Source organism: Oryctolagus cuniculus, chromosome 10 (assembly GCF_051225735.1).
Source record: "Oryctolagus cuniculus isolate XC-2025 breed Fujian yellow rabbit chromosome 10, ASM5122573v1, whole genome shotgun sequence".
NCBI lineage: Eukaryota > Metazoa > Chordata > Mammalia > Lagomorpha > Leporidae > Oryctolagus > Oryctolagus cuniculus.
This window is the reverse complement of record NC_142876.1, coordinates 107,345,375-107,361,293: the sequence shown is the minus strand read 5'-3', so window position 1 is coordinate 107,361,293 and position 15,919 is coordinate 107,345,375. Positions and strand designations below refer to the sequence as shown.

General features: G+C 43.9%; 1 protein-coding gene across 14 annotated transcripts in view; it reads right to left on the bottom strand.

Moving 5' to 3' along the window:
* The window catches only part of ULK4 (unc-51 like kinase 4), a 598,567-nt gene that overhangs the window by 399,401 nt on the left and 183,247 nt on the right, over positions 1 to 15,919 (bottom strand). For all 14 annotated transcript variants that reach the window (XM_089306514.1, XM_070050985.2, XM_089306513.1 and 11 more), the window contains exons 23-25: positions 4,295 to 4,428; positions 2,035 to 2,156; positions 1,823 to 1,879 (exon numbers count right to left, since the gene is read on the bottom strand). In XM_089306514.1, coding sequence (XP_089162640.1) covers positions 1,823 to 1,879; positions 2,035 to 2,156; positions 4,295 to 4,428 — 313 coding nt within the window. The remainder of the gene's footprint in view (positions 1 to 1,822; positions 1,880 to 2,034; positions 2,157 to 4,294; positions 4,429 to 15,919) is intronic.

The window sequence follows — 15,919 nt, the reverse complement described above, 5'->3', positions numbered from 1 at the left end:
AGAAGGCAGCCTGTCCTCAGCGTGCCCTCCTCCCTTGTCCCTGAACACAGTTCGGAGAGGAGACGAGTCGTCCCTAAAATGCATATGCAGTTCCGGAAAGACTTTTACATAATTTCATGGAAGAATTTTACTTAATTCATCAACGGCTTTATGTTGGAGCCATTTGGTGGTTCTTTGAAAACTTACAAATGTACCCAGTAGGTATGTGCGGAAAAGTACTACACATGGAAAAAAAAACAAAAACAAAAACAAAAAATAGCCACAGGAGGAACACAGGTAATCACACCTATCCCCAACCACCACTGTGCCTAAACATTCCAAAGTGAGCTGTGAGGTGAGCAGAATTACTAATTTCAGGCAACAAAATGTCAGAGCAATGGGACTGCACATACAGAATTACAGCCACACTAGAACGATGCCCATGCTGTATTTAAAAATAACAAACAACTGAAGACGAGGGTAAACACATTTTAATCATGTTCATAATCATGAATGTAATAACATTTACTACAATTCAGAATTTAAATTGCTAGAGTGTTAAGGATTTAAAATTGATCACAGAAGGACCCTTCACCGAACATGCTACCCAAAACACTGCATCCTACTGGTAATCTCCACTCAACACTTACATGTAAAAATACAACATATCACCTGGGGAAGAACTCTCCAAAAATCCCCATTATCTCTCTCTCTCTTTTTTTTTTTTTTTTTTTTTTTGGACAGGCAGAGTGGACAGTGAGAGAGAGAGAGACAAAGAGAAAGGTCTTCCTTTGCCGTTGGTTCACCCTCCAATGGCCGCCGCGGCCAGCGCGCTGCGGCCGGCACACCGCGCTGATCCAATGGCAGGAGCCAGGAGCCAGGTGCTTTTCCTGGTCTCCCATGGAGTGCAGGGCCCAAGCACCTGGGCCATCCTCCACTGCACTCCCTGGTCACAGCAGAGGGCTGGCCTGGAAGAGGGGCAACCGGGACTAGAACCTGGTGTGCTGGCGCCGCTAGGCAGAGGATTAGCCTAGTGAGCCGCGGCGCCGGCCGCCCATTATCTCTTGGGAGTGGCAATTTTTTTCTTAATTCTAAACTAACAATAAAATTGAGATGCCTACTTTATTTTATCAAGATCTCTGCAGTATTTTGATAACTATCAGTTCAACTTTCTATTGCTATCACAGTAAGGGCAGAATTGCTACGTGACAGGTGTTTTAGCTTCCCTTTTCATAGCTCCTCACTATCACTTATATATATGCTAACTATTATCACTGATAAATATGCTAACTATTATGGGTGAGGGGAAAAGCCTAATTCCTAAGCCACAATCTAAACAAGATGACAATTTTGGGGAAGAAAAAACTGAAGTGTAAGGTATCCAGTGATTTTTCATTTCCACTTGTGTCACTGAAATTAAATTAGGGCTAAACTGGGCTTCATTTAGAGAAATGCTATCATAAAAAGAGACCCTGCATATGACTGAAGAACGTAAGCCAAAGTCAATAACCAGCATAATACAGTCTTAGCCTTTTGTTTTCCCCAGTTTTATTATTTTAGATTTTTTCCTGACGTCCAATTCTAAAATCCAGCGAAGTGTTTCTGTGGGCTTATTTACCCTACTTGGGACTGCTCCTGAACAAAATACATTATCAGGAGAGAATGTGTTTTTCTCCAAATGTCAAATTTTATTACCGTCAACAGATAAAAATATAAAAAGGTCACTTCCCTAGGGACAAATAAATACCACTAGGATTTTTAAATTACTTCGTTCTGACACCAAACTCCACAGCAGAGAGAGCCACATTTTTATTACCAATGTGCGGCGTGCGCTGTTACTCACCAGAATAGTGCCGTAAGAGAAAAGGAACTCTTCTGTCACAACTTGAGGTCGAAACACCTGGAAGGACAGAGTTGCCGCAGATTAAACGCTGACAGCCAGGTGCAACCCCCGTTTAGGGAGAGAGAGAAATGGAAACGGAGCAGCTGAGTCGATGCTGCTCAGCTCCAGTGTGCTCAGCACACTGATACTGTGCTTCCCTGAGACAGGGATACCTGGGAGGTCACGAGGTGCAGGACCACAGGCATCAGAGGCAGACACATCTTAAGCTGCTTCACTTGAACGGTGGACGGGTGCTTGCGGCCAGAAACGTTAGCCAAGGCGGTAAGGACGTCACCTGGGAAGCACACCGCGGAGGACAGGCGAGGTTAAAGACTGCGCAGGCTGAGGCCCCACTGGTCACCGCTCCTCTCCTACTGGGGATTTCTAAGGCAGCTCTGCTCCAAATACAACGAGTTGGTAAAAGCGGTGCCATCTCTACCTGCAGATACTCAAATTATTAACAGACCATCCATCGTGCCTCTGGGGGACAGGATGTGACATTCTGCGTGTGTACTATCAATTAACTCAACCTCTCATCTACAAATTGAAAATAGATTTTATAAATGATTATGGGTGGTAGTTTTAGATTTTTTTTTTATTTTCCAAATTTCAACCCTGAGTACCTATTATTTTCATAAATGATAAAAATAAGTTGACATTATAATCCATTGTAGGTCACAATTTTTTAAAATGTTATATGATGGAAGTAAAAAACAAAATGCCAGGGCTGGTGCTATGGAGTAGTGGGTATAAAGCCACCATCTGCAGTGCTGGCATCCCATCTGGGCACCAGGTCAAGAATCAGCTGCCCTATTTCCAACCCAACTCCTTGCTAATGTGCCCAGCAAAGCAGCGGAGGATGGCCCAAGCGCTTGCGCCCCTGCTCCTGACTCCTAGCCTTGGCCTAGCTCAGCCCTGGCCATTATGGCCATCTGGGGAGTGAATCAGTGGATTGAAGATCTGTCTCTTCTCTTACTGTCACTCTGACTTTCAAATAAATAAATAAATCTTTTTAAAAAATCAATTCCTGAAACTTTTCATTGGATGATAACCCCAATAGTAATACAACTTGCCATGTGGACAGGAGAATCTTATTCATCCTAAAGTAAGATACGTCTGGGAACAATGAATTCAGCCACCAATCACCTGGATTACAGTCAAGAGGTTGGAGACTGTTCTTAAAAACTTTGCAATTGGGAGTAAATTTTGTGATCTGAATGTAGAAAAGTCTTTTCTTCACACTAGAAAGAGGCACAGCCTGAAGGGAGATCGGGTAACAGAAGCCAAAGCACGGCTTACAGAGAGCACCATGTCGGTGCTCCACGGCACAGGGGGGCGACAATGACTCACGGTAACTATGTTTTTATGAATGAACACAGGAGAGGAGCTCAAAGACTCCACACGTGAAATAAGACAAGGAGAGCGAAGCATTCACTACTGACTCCATCGGTACACACTCAACTCATTTACTCTAATGTCACACGCTGCCCCCATAAACATGTAGGTACAGTCGGGATGTTAACCAAAAAGTGGTTTTTTATCTTAAGGAGATGAAACGCTAAGTAATCCGATTTGCTCATCACACACTGAACGCATGTATCAAGTTATCACAGGGTAACCGAAGCTCACCTAATAAACGAATTGAAAAATCAATCTGGGGATGTTTTACTTTCACTCATTAAAAGGTTAAAAAAAAAAAATCTCCTGAAGTATTAGTAAGGATCAAGAGGTTACTTTCAATTAGCCACGGAGATACAAGTGTTTCCAGAACTTTGATTTAATATTCTGAATTTTTAAGTACACTTTACTAGAATGCCTTGGAGCAAATTCAACATTTAAACATTTCTTGTTTATAGCTACATCTGCTGGAAAAGCATGGAATGGGATTAAGCTACATTTATGCATTCCTTGGATTATTTTAATTTTGCAAATAATAATGAAACAAGGGATTTCGTTAGCTGCAACAAACTTCCTTTGTAAATCATTTTTAGATATTGTATCATAAAGGTAACTTTTTAAAACCAAAGAAATTTCCAAACTTTAAAACAGTATCAAAATTCTTATGCATTCAATTTTATCAACTTAATTAAAAGCTAAGCACTTTAAAGTTTTTTTTTAACAAAATAATAGTGTCAATCTAATTTTAAGCAATTAAGAGGCTTTCCTTTTGTCTATTATCTAAAATTGCCTGCTCACATCAGATAATAGATAGGTAGACAGATAATCCCTTTAGCCTGCTCAGTGACACTGATGGAAAGTAAGAACAAAGACAGTGAGGCAAACTTAAATCTTGAAACTATACACTCAGTAAAAAAAATTGGGTGCTGGCTGGCCTGCGGGAACAGAAGAGAGTGAAAACACGGGCCACGCCTCAAAGTCACGTCCCCGAAAGGGAAGCAGCAGCGGGCCCGCGGCCCAGACTCCACAATTTACCCAGGATCCCTGGCAGCTCCTGCACGACGTGACGGACGAGAAGGGCCAGGCATCTGCACAGGTATTCACTGCCACTCTGCTGCTCCCTGCCTGGAGCGGTCTTTCTGCTGTCTCGTTCGATGTACAGCACCAGTCTACGAGCAGAAAGTGCAAAGGTTACCTCTCAAGATGAAACCGTCGAGAGCATCAGTCCCACAATGCAGCCCGGGCAAGTGCTTCCCGAGGGCACGGTCCCAACCACGTGGGCGTCAGGATGTCTACCACCCTGCCAGGTGCAGTCTAACTGTGGGCCTTGGAAACCTCGAAACGTTTATGCAGAAAGAACAGGGGGCGACTTTGACTCTCTCTGCCGCTGTATGAGAAAAACAACGCCGATTTCATTTGCACACTGGAGAGAAACCACTGTCTCCAAATGATGAATCAAAGGCAGGGATCCCGGGGTGGCAGAGGGCCCCTGGTGTTCCTAAGACCCAAAGAAGCAGCGCACGCTGGCTGCACTTGCAGTGGCCATTAGAATTAAACCTGCTCGGAACCCCAGGCAACTTGCATGAGTTCCAGCTCTTTCAGTCAATCGTGGACATAAATCCAAAGAAAAGGTTTTATAGACACCAGACGCTGTCTCAACATCTGGGAAGGACGTGTCTTTTTTTTTTTTTTCCCTAGTTTTCTAGACCTGCCTTTTTTTTAAAACTTTTATTTAATGAATATAAATTTCCAAAGTACGATTTATGGATTACAATGGCTTCCCCCACATACCGTCCCTCCCACCCACTACCCTCCCCTTTCCCACTCCCTCTCGCCTTCCATTCACATCAAGATTCACTTTCGATTATCTTAATATACATAAGATCAGCTTAGTATACATTAAGTAAGGATTTCAACAGTTTGCTCTAACACAGAAACATAAAGTGAAAAATAATAGATGATTTTGTTTAAATGAAGATGAAATCAGATCAGACCTATTGTCATGTTTAATCCCAGTGAGAGTCAAGTTGGGAGTTGATAATTTCTTTTTTCTTTTTTCTTTTTTTTTTTTTTTGCAGAGGATCAGTTTAGTATACATTAAGTAAAGATTTCAACAGTTTGCACCCCCATAGAAACACAAAGTGAAATATATTGAGTACTCATTATAGCATTAAATCTCAATGCACAGCACATTAAGGACAGAGATCCTACATGAGGAGTAAGTGCACAGTGACTCCTGTTGTTGACTTTACCAATTGACACTCCTGTCTATGGCATCAGTAGTCTCCCTATGCTCCAGTCATGAGTTTCCAAGGCTATGGAAGCCCTCTGAGTTCTCCGATTCTTATCTTGTTTAGACAAGGTCATAGTCAAAGTGGAGGTTCTCTCCTCCCTTCAGAGAAAGGTACCTCCTTCTTTGAAGACCTGTTCTTTCCATTGGGATCTCACTCGCAGAGATCTTTTGCCAGAGTGTCTTGGCTTTCCATGCCTGAAATACTCTCATGGGCTTTTCAGCCAGATCCGAATGCCTTTAGGGCTGATTCTGAGGCCAGAGTGCTATTTAGCACATCTGCCATTCTATGAGTCTGCTGAGTATCTCACTTCCCATGTTGGATCACTCTCCCCTTTATTTATTCCATCGGTTAGTATTAGCAGGTACTAGACTTGTTTATGTGCTCCCTTTGACTCTTAGTCAATTGGCTAACTGAAATTGATCACTTGGAATAGTGAGATGGCATTGGTACATGCCATCTTGATGGGATTGAATTGGAATCCCCTGGTATGTTTTTAACTCTACCATTTGGGGCAAGTCAGCTTGAGCATGTCCCAAATTATACATCTCTTCCCTCTCTTATTCCCACTCTTATGTTTAACAGGGATCACATTTCAGTTAATTTTTAACACTTAAGAATAACTGTGTATTAATTACAGAATTAAACCAGTCATATTAAGTAGAACAGACAAAAAAACTACTAAGAGGGATAATGTATTAAGTTGTTCATTAACAGTCAGGGCTATGCTGATCAAGTCACCGTTTCCCATAGTGTCCATTTCACTTCAGGAGGTTTCCTTTTTGGTGTTCAGTCAGTTGTCACCGATCAGGGAGAACATATGGTATTTGTCCCTTTGGGACTGGCTTACTTCACTCAGCATGATGTGTTCCAGATTCCTCCATTTTGTTGCAAATGACTGGATTTCGTTGTTTCTTACTGCGGTATAGTATTCTGAAGAGTACATATCCCATAATTTCTTTATCCAGTCTACCGTTGATGGGCATTTAGGTTGGTTCCAGGTCTTAGCTATTGTGAATTGAGCTGCAATAAACATTAGGGTGCAGACCGCTTTTTTGTTTGCCAATTTAAATTCCTCTGGGTAAATTCTAAGGATTGGGATGGCTGGGTTGAACGGTAGGGTTATCTTCAGGTTTCTGAGGAATCTCCAGACTGACTTCCATAGTGGCTTGACCAGTTTGCATTCCCACCAACAGTGGGTTAGTGTCCCTTTTTCCCCACATCCTCTCCAGCATCTCTTGTTGGTAGATTTCTGCATGTGAGCCATTCTAACCGGGGTGAGGTGAAACCTCATTGTGGTTTTGATTTGCATTTCCCTGATTGCTAATGACCTTGAACATTTTTTCATGTGTCTGTTGGCCATTTGGATTTCCTCTTTTGAAAAATGTCTATTGAGGTCTTTGGCCCATCTCTTAAGTGGGTTGTTGGTTTTGTTTTTGTGGAGTTTCTTGATCTCTTTGTAGATTCTGGTTATTAACCCTTTATCTTTTGCATAGTTTGCAAATATTTTTTCCCATTCTGTCGGTTGTCTCTTCACTCTCCTGACTGTTTCTTTTGCAGTACAGAAACTTCTCAATTTGATGCAATCCCAATAGTTGATTTTGGCTTTGACTGACTGTGCCTCCCGGGTCTTTTCCAGAAACTCTTTGCCTGTGCCAATATCTTGAAGGGTTTCTCCAATGTTCTCTAGTAACTTGATGGTGTCAGGTCGTAGATTTAGGTCTTTAATCCACGTTGAGTGGATTTTTGTGTAAGGCGTAAGGTAGGGGTCTTGCTTCATGCTTCTGCACGTGGAAATCCAGTTTTCCCAGCACCATTTATTGAATAGACTGTCCTTGCTCCAGGAATTAGTTTTAGATCCTTGATCAAATATAAGTTGGCTGTAGATGTTTGGGTTGATTTCTGGTGTTTCAATTCTGTTCCATTGGTCTATCCATCTGTTTCTGTACCAGTACCATGCTGTTTTCATTACAACTGCCCTGTAGTATGTCCTGAAATCTGGTATTGTGATGCCTCCAGCTTTGTTTTTGTTGTACAAGATTGCTTTAGCTATTCGAGGTCTCTTGTGCCTCCATATAAATTTCAGCACCAATTTTTCCAGATCTGAGAAGAAGGTCTTCGGTATCTTGATTGGTATTGCATTGAATTTATAAATTGCTTTTGGGAGAATGGACATTTTGATGATATTGATTCTTCCAATCCATGAGCATGGAAGATTTTTCCATTTCTTGGTATCCTCTTCTATTTCTTTCTTTAAGGTTTTGTAATTTTCATCGTAGAGATCTTTAACATCCTTGGTTAAGTTTATTCCAAGGTATTTGATTGTTTTTGTAGCTATTGTGAATGGGATTGATCTTAGAAGTTCTTCCTCAGCCATGGCATTGTCTGTGTATACAAAGGCTGTTGATTTTTGTGCATTGATTTTATACCCTGCTACTTTGCCAAAATCTTCTATGAGTTCCAATAGTCTCTTAGTAGAGTTCTTTGGGTCCCCTAAATAAAGAATCATGTCATCTGCAAAGAGGGATAGTTTGAGTTCTTCCTTCCCAATTTGTATCCCTTTAATTTCTTTTTCTTGCCTAATAGCTCTGGCTAGAACCTCCAGAACTATATTGAATAGCAGTGGTGAGAGTGGACATCCCTGTCTGGTACCAGATCTCAGTGGAAATGCTTCCAACTTTTCCCCATTCAATAGGATGTTGGCTGTGGGTTTTTCATAGATTGCTTTGATTGTATTGAGGAATGTTCCTTCCAAACCCAGTTTGCTTAGAGTTTTCATCATGAACGGGTGTTGTATTTTATCAAATGCTTTCTCGGCATCTATTGAGATAATCATATGGTTTTTCTTCTGCAGTCTGTTAATGTGGTGTATCACATTGATTGTCTTGCGCACATTAAACCATCCCTGCATACCAGGGATAAATCCCACTTGGTCTGGGTGGATGATCTTTCTGATGTGTTGTTGCATTCTATTGGCGAGAATTTTATTGAGGATTTTTGCATCTATGTTCATCAGGAATATTGGTCTGTAATTCTCTTTCAGTGCTGCATCTTTTTCTGGCTTAGGAATTAAGGTGATGCTGGCTTCATAGAAAGAATTTGGGAGGATTCCCTCTTCTTCGATTGTTCTGAATAGTTTGAGAAGAATTGGAGTTAGTTCTTCTTTAAATGTCTGGTAGAATTCAGCAGTGAATCCATCTGGTCCTGGACTTTTCTTTGTTGGGAGGGCCTTTATTACTGTTTCAATTTCTGTCTCAGTTATGGGTCTGTTTAGGTTTTCGATGTCTTCCTGGTTCAATTTAGGTAGGTTGCATGTTAGACCTGCCTTCTAAGGACAACCTATTTCTTTTTCAAACCACAGCAAATCTGAACCAATCATCTCCAGTCCACAACCAGGGAAAAGGGCAAAGGTCCATTTCCCTTCCCTAGATATTCAGGGCCAAGCTGTGGGCCCTCCTGACATTCACCCCCTCTTTGCTAGGCCAACTGTTCTCCAAAGTTCCTTTTAACCTTCAACTCTCTCAACAGAGTCCACCAAAATCTCTGTAGGCCAATATCCCCATTTACCATCATCCATCTCTCTCCATTTCCATTGTTCTTAGACCATCCAATTTTTACTTAGAATTTCCAATCAATTCCCACTGTCAACTGGAGATGGTTCTCTAAAGAGTGTGAACACACACACTGAAACCTTGACACTTGGAATTTACGTGGGTCTCTCAGTAGGTTTAATTCATGGGTTTGTCTTTCTTACTATTTGGAGCCCTACAACTGAATACACGAGGAGCAAGTTAGTCTTGATTCTGCATCATCACCAAGTTTCCTCTGCTCCAGTCACAGATTACAGCCCAATGCACATTCTAATAAATACACGACGCTGGTTAAGAGGCAGAGAGAATACTGATGAGTCAGCTGAAATGAATCGGTAATACTCAAAAGTAGCCCAAAGCACAGAACTTTCAGGTAATGAGTAAGTCACTGAAGAATGAGACCTCCCCCACTGCACGATGAATTGGGCACCCAAAGCAGCAGCTGTGTGAGTTGGCACAGGGCCAGCCTGGGCCTCCCAGGGACCCGCAGCACAGCCCACTGCCAGTGTGGCCTGGAGCTTCCAAGACAAAGGCACTGATTCCAAGAACCTATCACCAGGCACCTGTTCCATCAGGCTCATGAGCAGGATGAGAAAATAGTGGGGCAGTGGGACCCCGCACCTCCCTTTTCTGCTAGGATGGGTAGATCGGCCTCTCGCTGCCCAGCCTTGCCATCTGCAAGGCAGCACGTGCAGCACCGAAGATTGGACACGTAACTGCATCTCCTCCAAGATCCGGATTTCAGACACGCCCTGTAACTGCACCTGCTCTTGCTGCTGCTCAGCTGTGCGAGTGCGGCGGTTTTCCTCCTGCCCTGACGCTTCTGCCCAGTCCCCCAACCCTTCTTTGTGGCAGGATCGTATCACACAGCACTGGGTCCACCTCCCCCTTCCTTCTGAACTTTGGATCTCATTCCTTTCCATCTTCCCAGAAGCTTCAAATGGCCAAAGATCTGCTTTTCTCATTACGCGTCATTCTCTCCTATTTAACAAAGCACTGCTCACGCGCCTTATGCCTCTGTCCCCCTTTCTCAAACCATCTTATGGAAAGCTTTATTTCTTTTAGCTTTATGTATTTTTAAAAGGTTTATTTAAGGATTTGAAAGGCAAAGTTACAGACAGAGGAGGAGTTTCATCCACGTCTCCCACAAGCGTGGCAGGGGCCCAAGTCCTTGGGCCATGTTCTGCTGGTTTCCCAAGCACATAAGCAGGGAGCTGCATCAGAAGTGGAGCAGCAGGGACTTGAACAGGTGCACATATGTGATGCCAGTGGCACGGGTGGCAGCTTAAAGTGTGCCACAACACCAGCCCTATAAAGCCTTATTCGTTCATTCATTTTTATTTGAAAGATCTTCTATCTTCTGGCTCACTGCACAAATACCCACGGGAGTGGGGTTGGGTTAGGCCAAAGCCAGGAGCTCAGAACTCCCTGCAGGTCTCCCATGTCGATGGCAGGGATCCAAGTATGTGAGCCATCATCTGCTGCTGTGCAGGGTGCACACAAGCAGGAAGCTGGATCAGAAGCAGGGTCTTACTCCTAAGCCACATCACCTGCCCTTCAGTCAAACAATGTCAAAGAGACATCAGGGGCTGCCACTGTAGCATCGTGGGGCAAGCCTCCATCTACAGCAGTGGCACTCCACAGGGGCGCTGCTTCGTGTCCCAGCTGCTCCTCTTCCCATCCAGCTCTCTGCTGTGGCCTGGGAAAGCAGTAGAAGATGGCCCAAGTCTTTGGGCCCCTGTACCCACGTGGAAACCCCAGAAGAAGTTCCTGGCTGCGGTTCAGCCCAACTCCAGCTGTTGTTACCATTTGGGGAGTAAACCAGTAGATGGAAGACCTTTCTGTCTCTCCTTCTTTCTGTAAGTTTACCTCTCAAATACATAAAATATTTTAAAAAAAAAAAAAAAACATCCATGTGTAATGTCTCCACTATTCAAACTACATTTCCTCCATCTCCTACAGTAGGGCTTTCACTCCCATCACTTTCTCTAAGGTCACTGAAAACCTCCATGACATCAAATCCAATGGGCACTTGTCTGCCTTCACCTATTTTGACACGTCAGCCACATTCAATTCTGTGGCCACATTCAGTTCACATTCAATTCTGTTGCCACTTTTGTCCCTCTACCCATCATGCCATTATACTTTCCCAGGTTTATTCTCCAGTTTCTCTGGTGGTTCCTTTTCTGCATCTTTTTGCCTGGTCATGTGTCTAACTGCTTAGGTTTATTAAGACTCTCAGTATCCTCCAGGCTTTCTCATCCCTAACAATGACTTCAATTACCACTTACATAAACAGATGGCTTCTGTAGCCCACACCAGGTATCTAAGCTACAGACCAATATTCAACTGCTGCCTTGACTTTACACACGCTTTTGTCTCTCCAAAGTTCTTCAGACTCTATGTATGCAAAGCAAACACCATCACCACACCAGACATGGTTGTCTTCCAAACTACAGTGTCTCACTGCATAGCATCAATTCTTAAACCAGAAACCTAGGAGAGTCTTCCTTGAGATCTCCCTGTCACTTCCCGTATCAACTTAATCATTAAGTTTTCATCACTCCCCTTTTATCTCGTACACCCAACAGAGAGCAAGCCACCATACTTTGCTTCTCTAGAACTACTGCAGTAGCCTCTTAGCCCATCTGCTTCTACTGTCATGCTAACCCTTGCACACCCCTTATCAAAATGATTCCTATCAAGTTGCTCACCTATTTAAAACCATTCAATAACTCCTCACTGTTGCTGACATGCAAATTCTCACAACTTTCTATGAAGGCCTACAAGGCTTGGACCCCAACTATCTTTTTCACTTTGTCTTGACTTCTCTTAAATTCCTAAACTCAGAACCTCCCTGGAAACAAGCCATTGCCTGCACCTGCAGGACTCTCTTCTCCTTTCTTTGGCAATGAATCCCTACACGTATTTTATACTTCGCTGTAGCTTTCACAGACTTCCTTAATTAAATCCAACTATGATGCTGACTCATAATACAGAACACACTAGGGTTTTATCCAACTGCAACTTTATAACATACTTTTGATTATGTGATAATGCTTGTCATCCTGATAAACTTATAAACAATCTAAAAACCTAGACTACATCTGGTTTCGCTCACCACATCCTTGCATTTCTGGGCACGGTGACATGGACTCGGCTCTCAGGAAACATTACCTCAATAGGTAAATACGACTGTGGAACCTACCGTAAGGCTTGCCATTCCTTGGGCCAGAAGAGCGTCTGCTTGAAACTTAATACTGCTTGAATCCAAGTTTAAAAACACAAACTTCTACTTAGAGAAATATACCAGGAGCAAAGTCTAAAAGCAAACTGGGGGAAAATATTTCCATTTCACACCGTGAAAGGTTATAACACACATGTACATACACAAACACACACACACACACACACACACACACGCATGCCTCTCAGATTAAGAGAAGATTAACAGACCAAGAGAAAAAAATAGCAAGGAATAGGAAAAGGCAATATATACAGGAGAAAATATGAAGGGGTCAAACAAAAGTTTGTCCCATTTTGCTCCTAAATGAAATATACATCAAAAAGACTTATGTGTCTTGTTAACCCCTTGCATGGCCATAATTCAGGAAGGCTGGTAAGACTGTCATCAAGAGTCTGAGCACGGCGAGAACGTTTAGCCTAGAGGATAGCCCGATGATCTGGACAACCACATCCTGCATCATGGTGCCCGGGTTTTGACTCCAGCTTCCTGATAACGCAGACCCTGGGAGGCAGCAAGGATCACCCAAAGGGTCGGGTCCCTGTCACTCTGTCGGAGACCTGGATGGGATTCTTGTCTCCCAGTTTGGCTCAGTTCAGGCCCAGCCACTGTGGGCATTTAGCAAGTGAACCAGCAGATGGGATGGCTCACTCGCTCTCACGCACAAACAAATGTATGTATATTAGGACTGAGGGCACTGCTCCTCTTATTACAATGATGCTGGAAGTGTAAACAGGAACAAATCCCATAGAGTAAATTGGCAGTTTATCTTAATTTGAAGTGTCATAATTTCACCTGTACAAAGAAATTATTCTATAGCTACCCCTGCGCTCACATGTCATGACCCATATTCACAGTGCGCTACTTAAAAAGAGCAAAGAATTGGAGTGGGAGGGGTGCAGGAAGAGGGAATGGGTTAAGTAAAATATGGTACAGCATTAAAACACAGACATTAAAAAAGGACAGCTCTTTATACATGGCATGGAGAGAACTACAAGATGTGCTATTAAGTAAAATAAGTGATGATTAAAATAATATTTTTTGAACAGAAAGAAAATAATTTTCATTAATATTTGCTCGGACCAAAAACAATTCAGAGGGTACACCAGCAATTAACAGTGATGTTTTATTTGCATGATGGCAACCTGGGGCAATGGGGCAGAAGGAGAGACATCTTTGAATTTTTTGGTCTTTGAACCACAAACATGCATTACCTACTCAAAGCTTTAACACAAGTGTTTTGAAAGATATCAAATAATACTTTTGTCCTAGCATTTTTAGGTAATAAACACTCAATTACACAGGCTACCCAACCAAATGATGAATGCCAAGCACAGGCAAACAGATGACTCCTGTTTCTACGACCTGTGCTTCAGGGGCTGGCACTGTGGCACAGCAGGTAAAGCCACCGCCTGCAGTGCCTGCATCCCATATGGCTGCTCCACTTCCAATCCAGCTCTCTGCTATGCCCTGGGAAAGCAGCAGCAGAAAATGGTCCAATGGTCCTGCACCTGCATGGGAGACCTGGAAGAAGCTCCTGTCTCCTGGCTTTGGATTGGCATAGCTCCCGCCAATGCAGCCAATTGGGGAGTGAACCAGTGGATGGAAGACCTCTCTTTCTCTGTGTAACTCTTTCAAATAAATAAATATATCTTTTAAAAAAAAAAAGGCCCTCGCTTCACAGAGGGTCGTGTGTGAGGCTACCTTTCGAGAAGTGAACCAGCAACAGACTACACACAAAGCTATGTTAGAGTCTCTGTCGAGTGTCATTCCCAGAATCTCTGCTGCAGTGGGCTCCATCTATTAACTTGGCAATATAGGGACAGAGATATCAAGCCAACCTGGGTATTATCCCCAGCCTTAGCACTTTCTAACAGCATTTTTTTAAGATTTATTTATTCAAACGGCAGAGTTAGAGAGAGAGGAGAGACAGAGAGACATCTTCCATCTGCTGGTTCACTCCCCGAATGGCACAACGGCCAGGGCTGCACCAGGCCAAAGCCAAGAGCTTCCTCTGGGCCTCCAATGTGGGTGCAGGGGCCCAAGGACCTGGGCCATCTCTTGCAGCTTTCCCAGGCACATTAGCAGGGAATTAGTTGGGAAGTGGAGCAGCTGGCACTCAAACCAGCTCCCATAGAGATGCCGGTGCTGCAGGTGGTAGCTTAACCCATTATGCCACAACAGCACCATCTTGAACAAACTGCCTAAACTCTTAAGAGCTGAAGTCCTCTAATTGAAAATGGGAGATCGATGTCTGCCGTGCAGGACTGCTTTGAGGAATGAAATGAGAAACAGAGTGAGACGTGGGGAATACCCAAGATGTAGCAGCAGCCGTCACCACCACCACCACACTTTGGACCATGTTTTCTTGAGGACACAAACCTTAAGAGAAATTTCCGCCGGCGTCGCGGCTCAACAGGCTAATCCTCCACCTAGCGGCACCGGCACACCGGGTTCTAGTCCCGGTCGGGGCGCCGGATTCTGTCCCGGTTGCCCCTCTTCCAGGCCAGCTCTCTGCTGTGGCCAGGGAGTGCAGTGAAGGACAGCCCAAGTGCTTGGGCCCTGCACCCCATGGGAGACCAGAAGCACCTGGCTCCTGCCTTCAGATCAGCGCGGTGCGCCAGCCGCGGCGGCCATTGGAGGGTAAAGGAAGACCTTTCTCTCTGTCTCTCTCTCACTGTCTACTCTGTTTTTCAAAAAAAAAAAAAAAAAAAAAAAAGAAATTTCCTGGAGTCTTTCTCTCCATCTCCTTGTCTCTCTCCCTCGCTCTCTCTGGATCTCTCTCGCTCGCTCTTACGCTCTCCTCTCTTTCCTTCTTTACCCCTTCCCTCCAATCTATCCAGTTGGCCCCAATAAACCCTTTCCCTTAAAAAAAAAAAAAAAATTCCGAGAGTCGGCTAACTCTGCTTCCATCTGACCGACTCACAATCACCATGGTCAAAAACTCCGCCTCCAGGTTCCCCTCCTGTGCATCTTAAATGTCTTATTAAAACGACACAGCATCGGACATCTCTCTACAGAAATACACGCCATTACAATGGTTTGATGCCTTTTCATGTACGAAGAACTCCAACATTTTTTGGGGGGGGAGAGGGGTGGGTAACTGCCAGGCCAACTTTGCTTAAGAGACCATGAAGAATCCGCCACCAGTGATTTGCCCGTTCTCCCGCTCAGAGACATCAGGGCTGCTTTTCTTCCTGCAGTGGGTGTTTCTCTGCGAACTCTGCTGTATCCGGCTCCTAGCACAGAGTTGCCAGAGTGCCCGCAGAGGAAGGCAAACGCAAAGGTTCCGCCTGCTAGCAACACCGAACCGGTTGTCCCGATTGACTCCTGCCCACGGTGGGCGAGTTCCCCCAGTTACAAGCTCAGAGACACCCAGTCGCATCAGATTCAATTTCCACCCATCCAGGGAGTCCAAAATGTTACCCTGTGGTCTTGCTTTGAGTTTTCATGAGGACTGCTGGTGGGAAGCACACTTGGATACTGCTTCACTGTTAGTCTGTCTTCTGACGTGCCTGTGCACATCTGCTCAGCC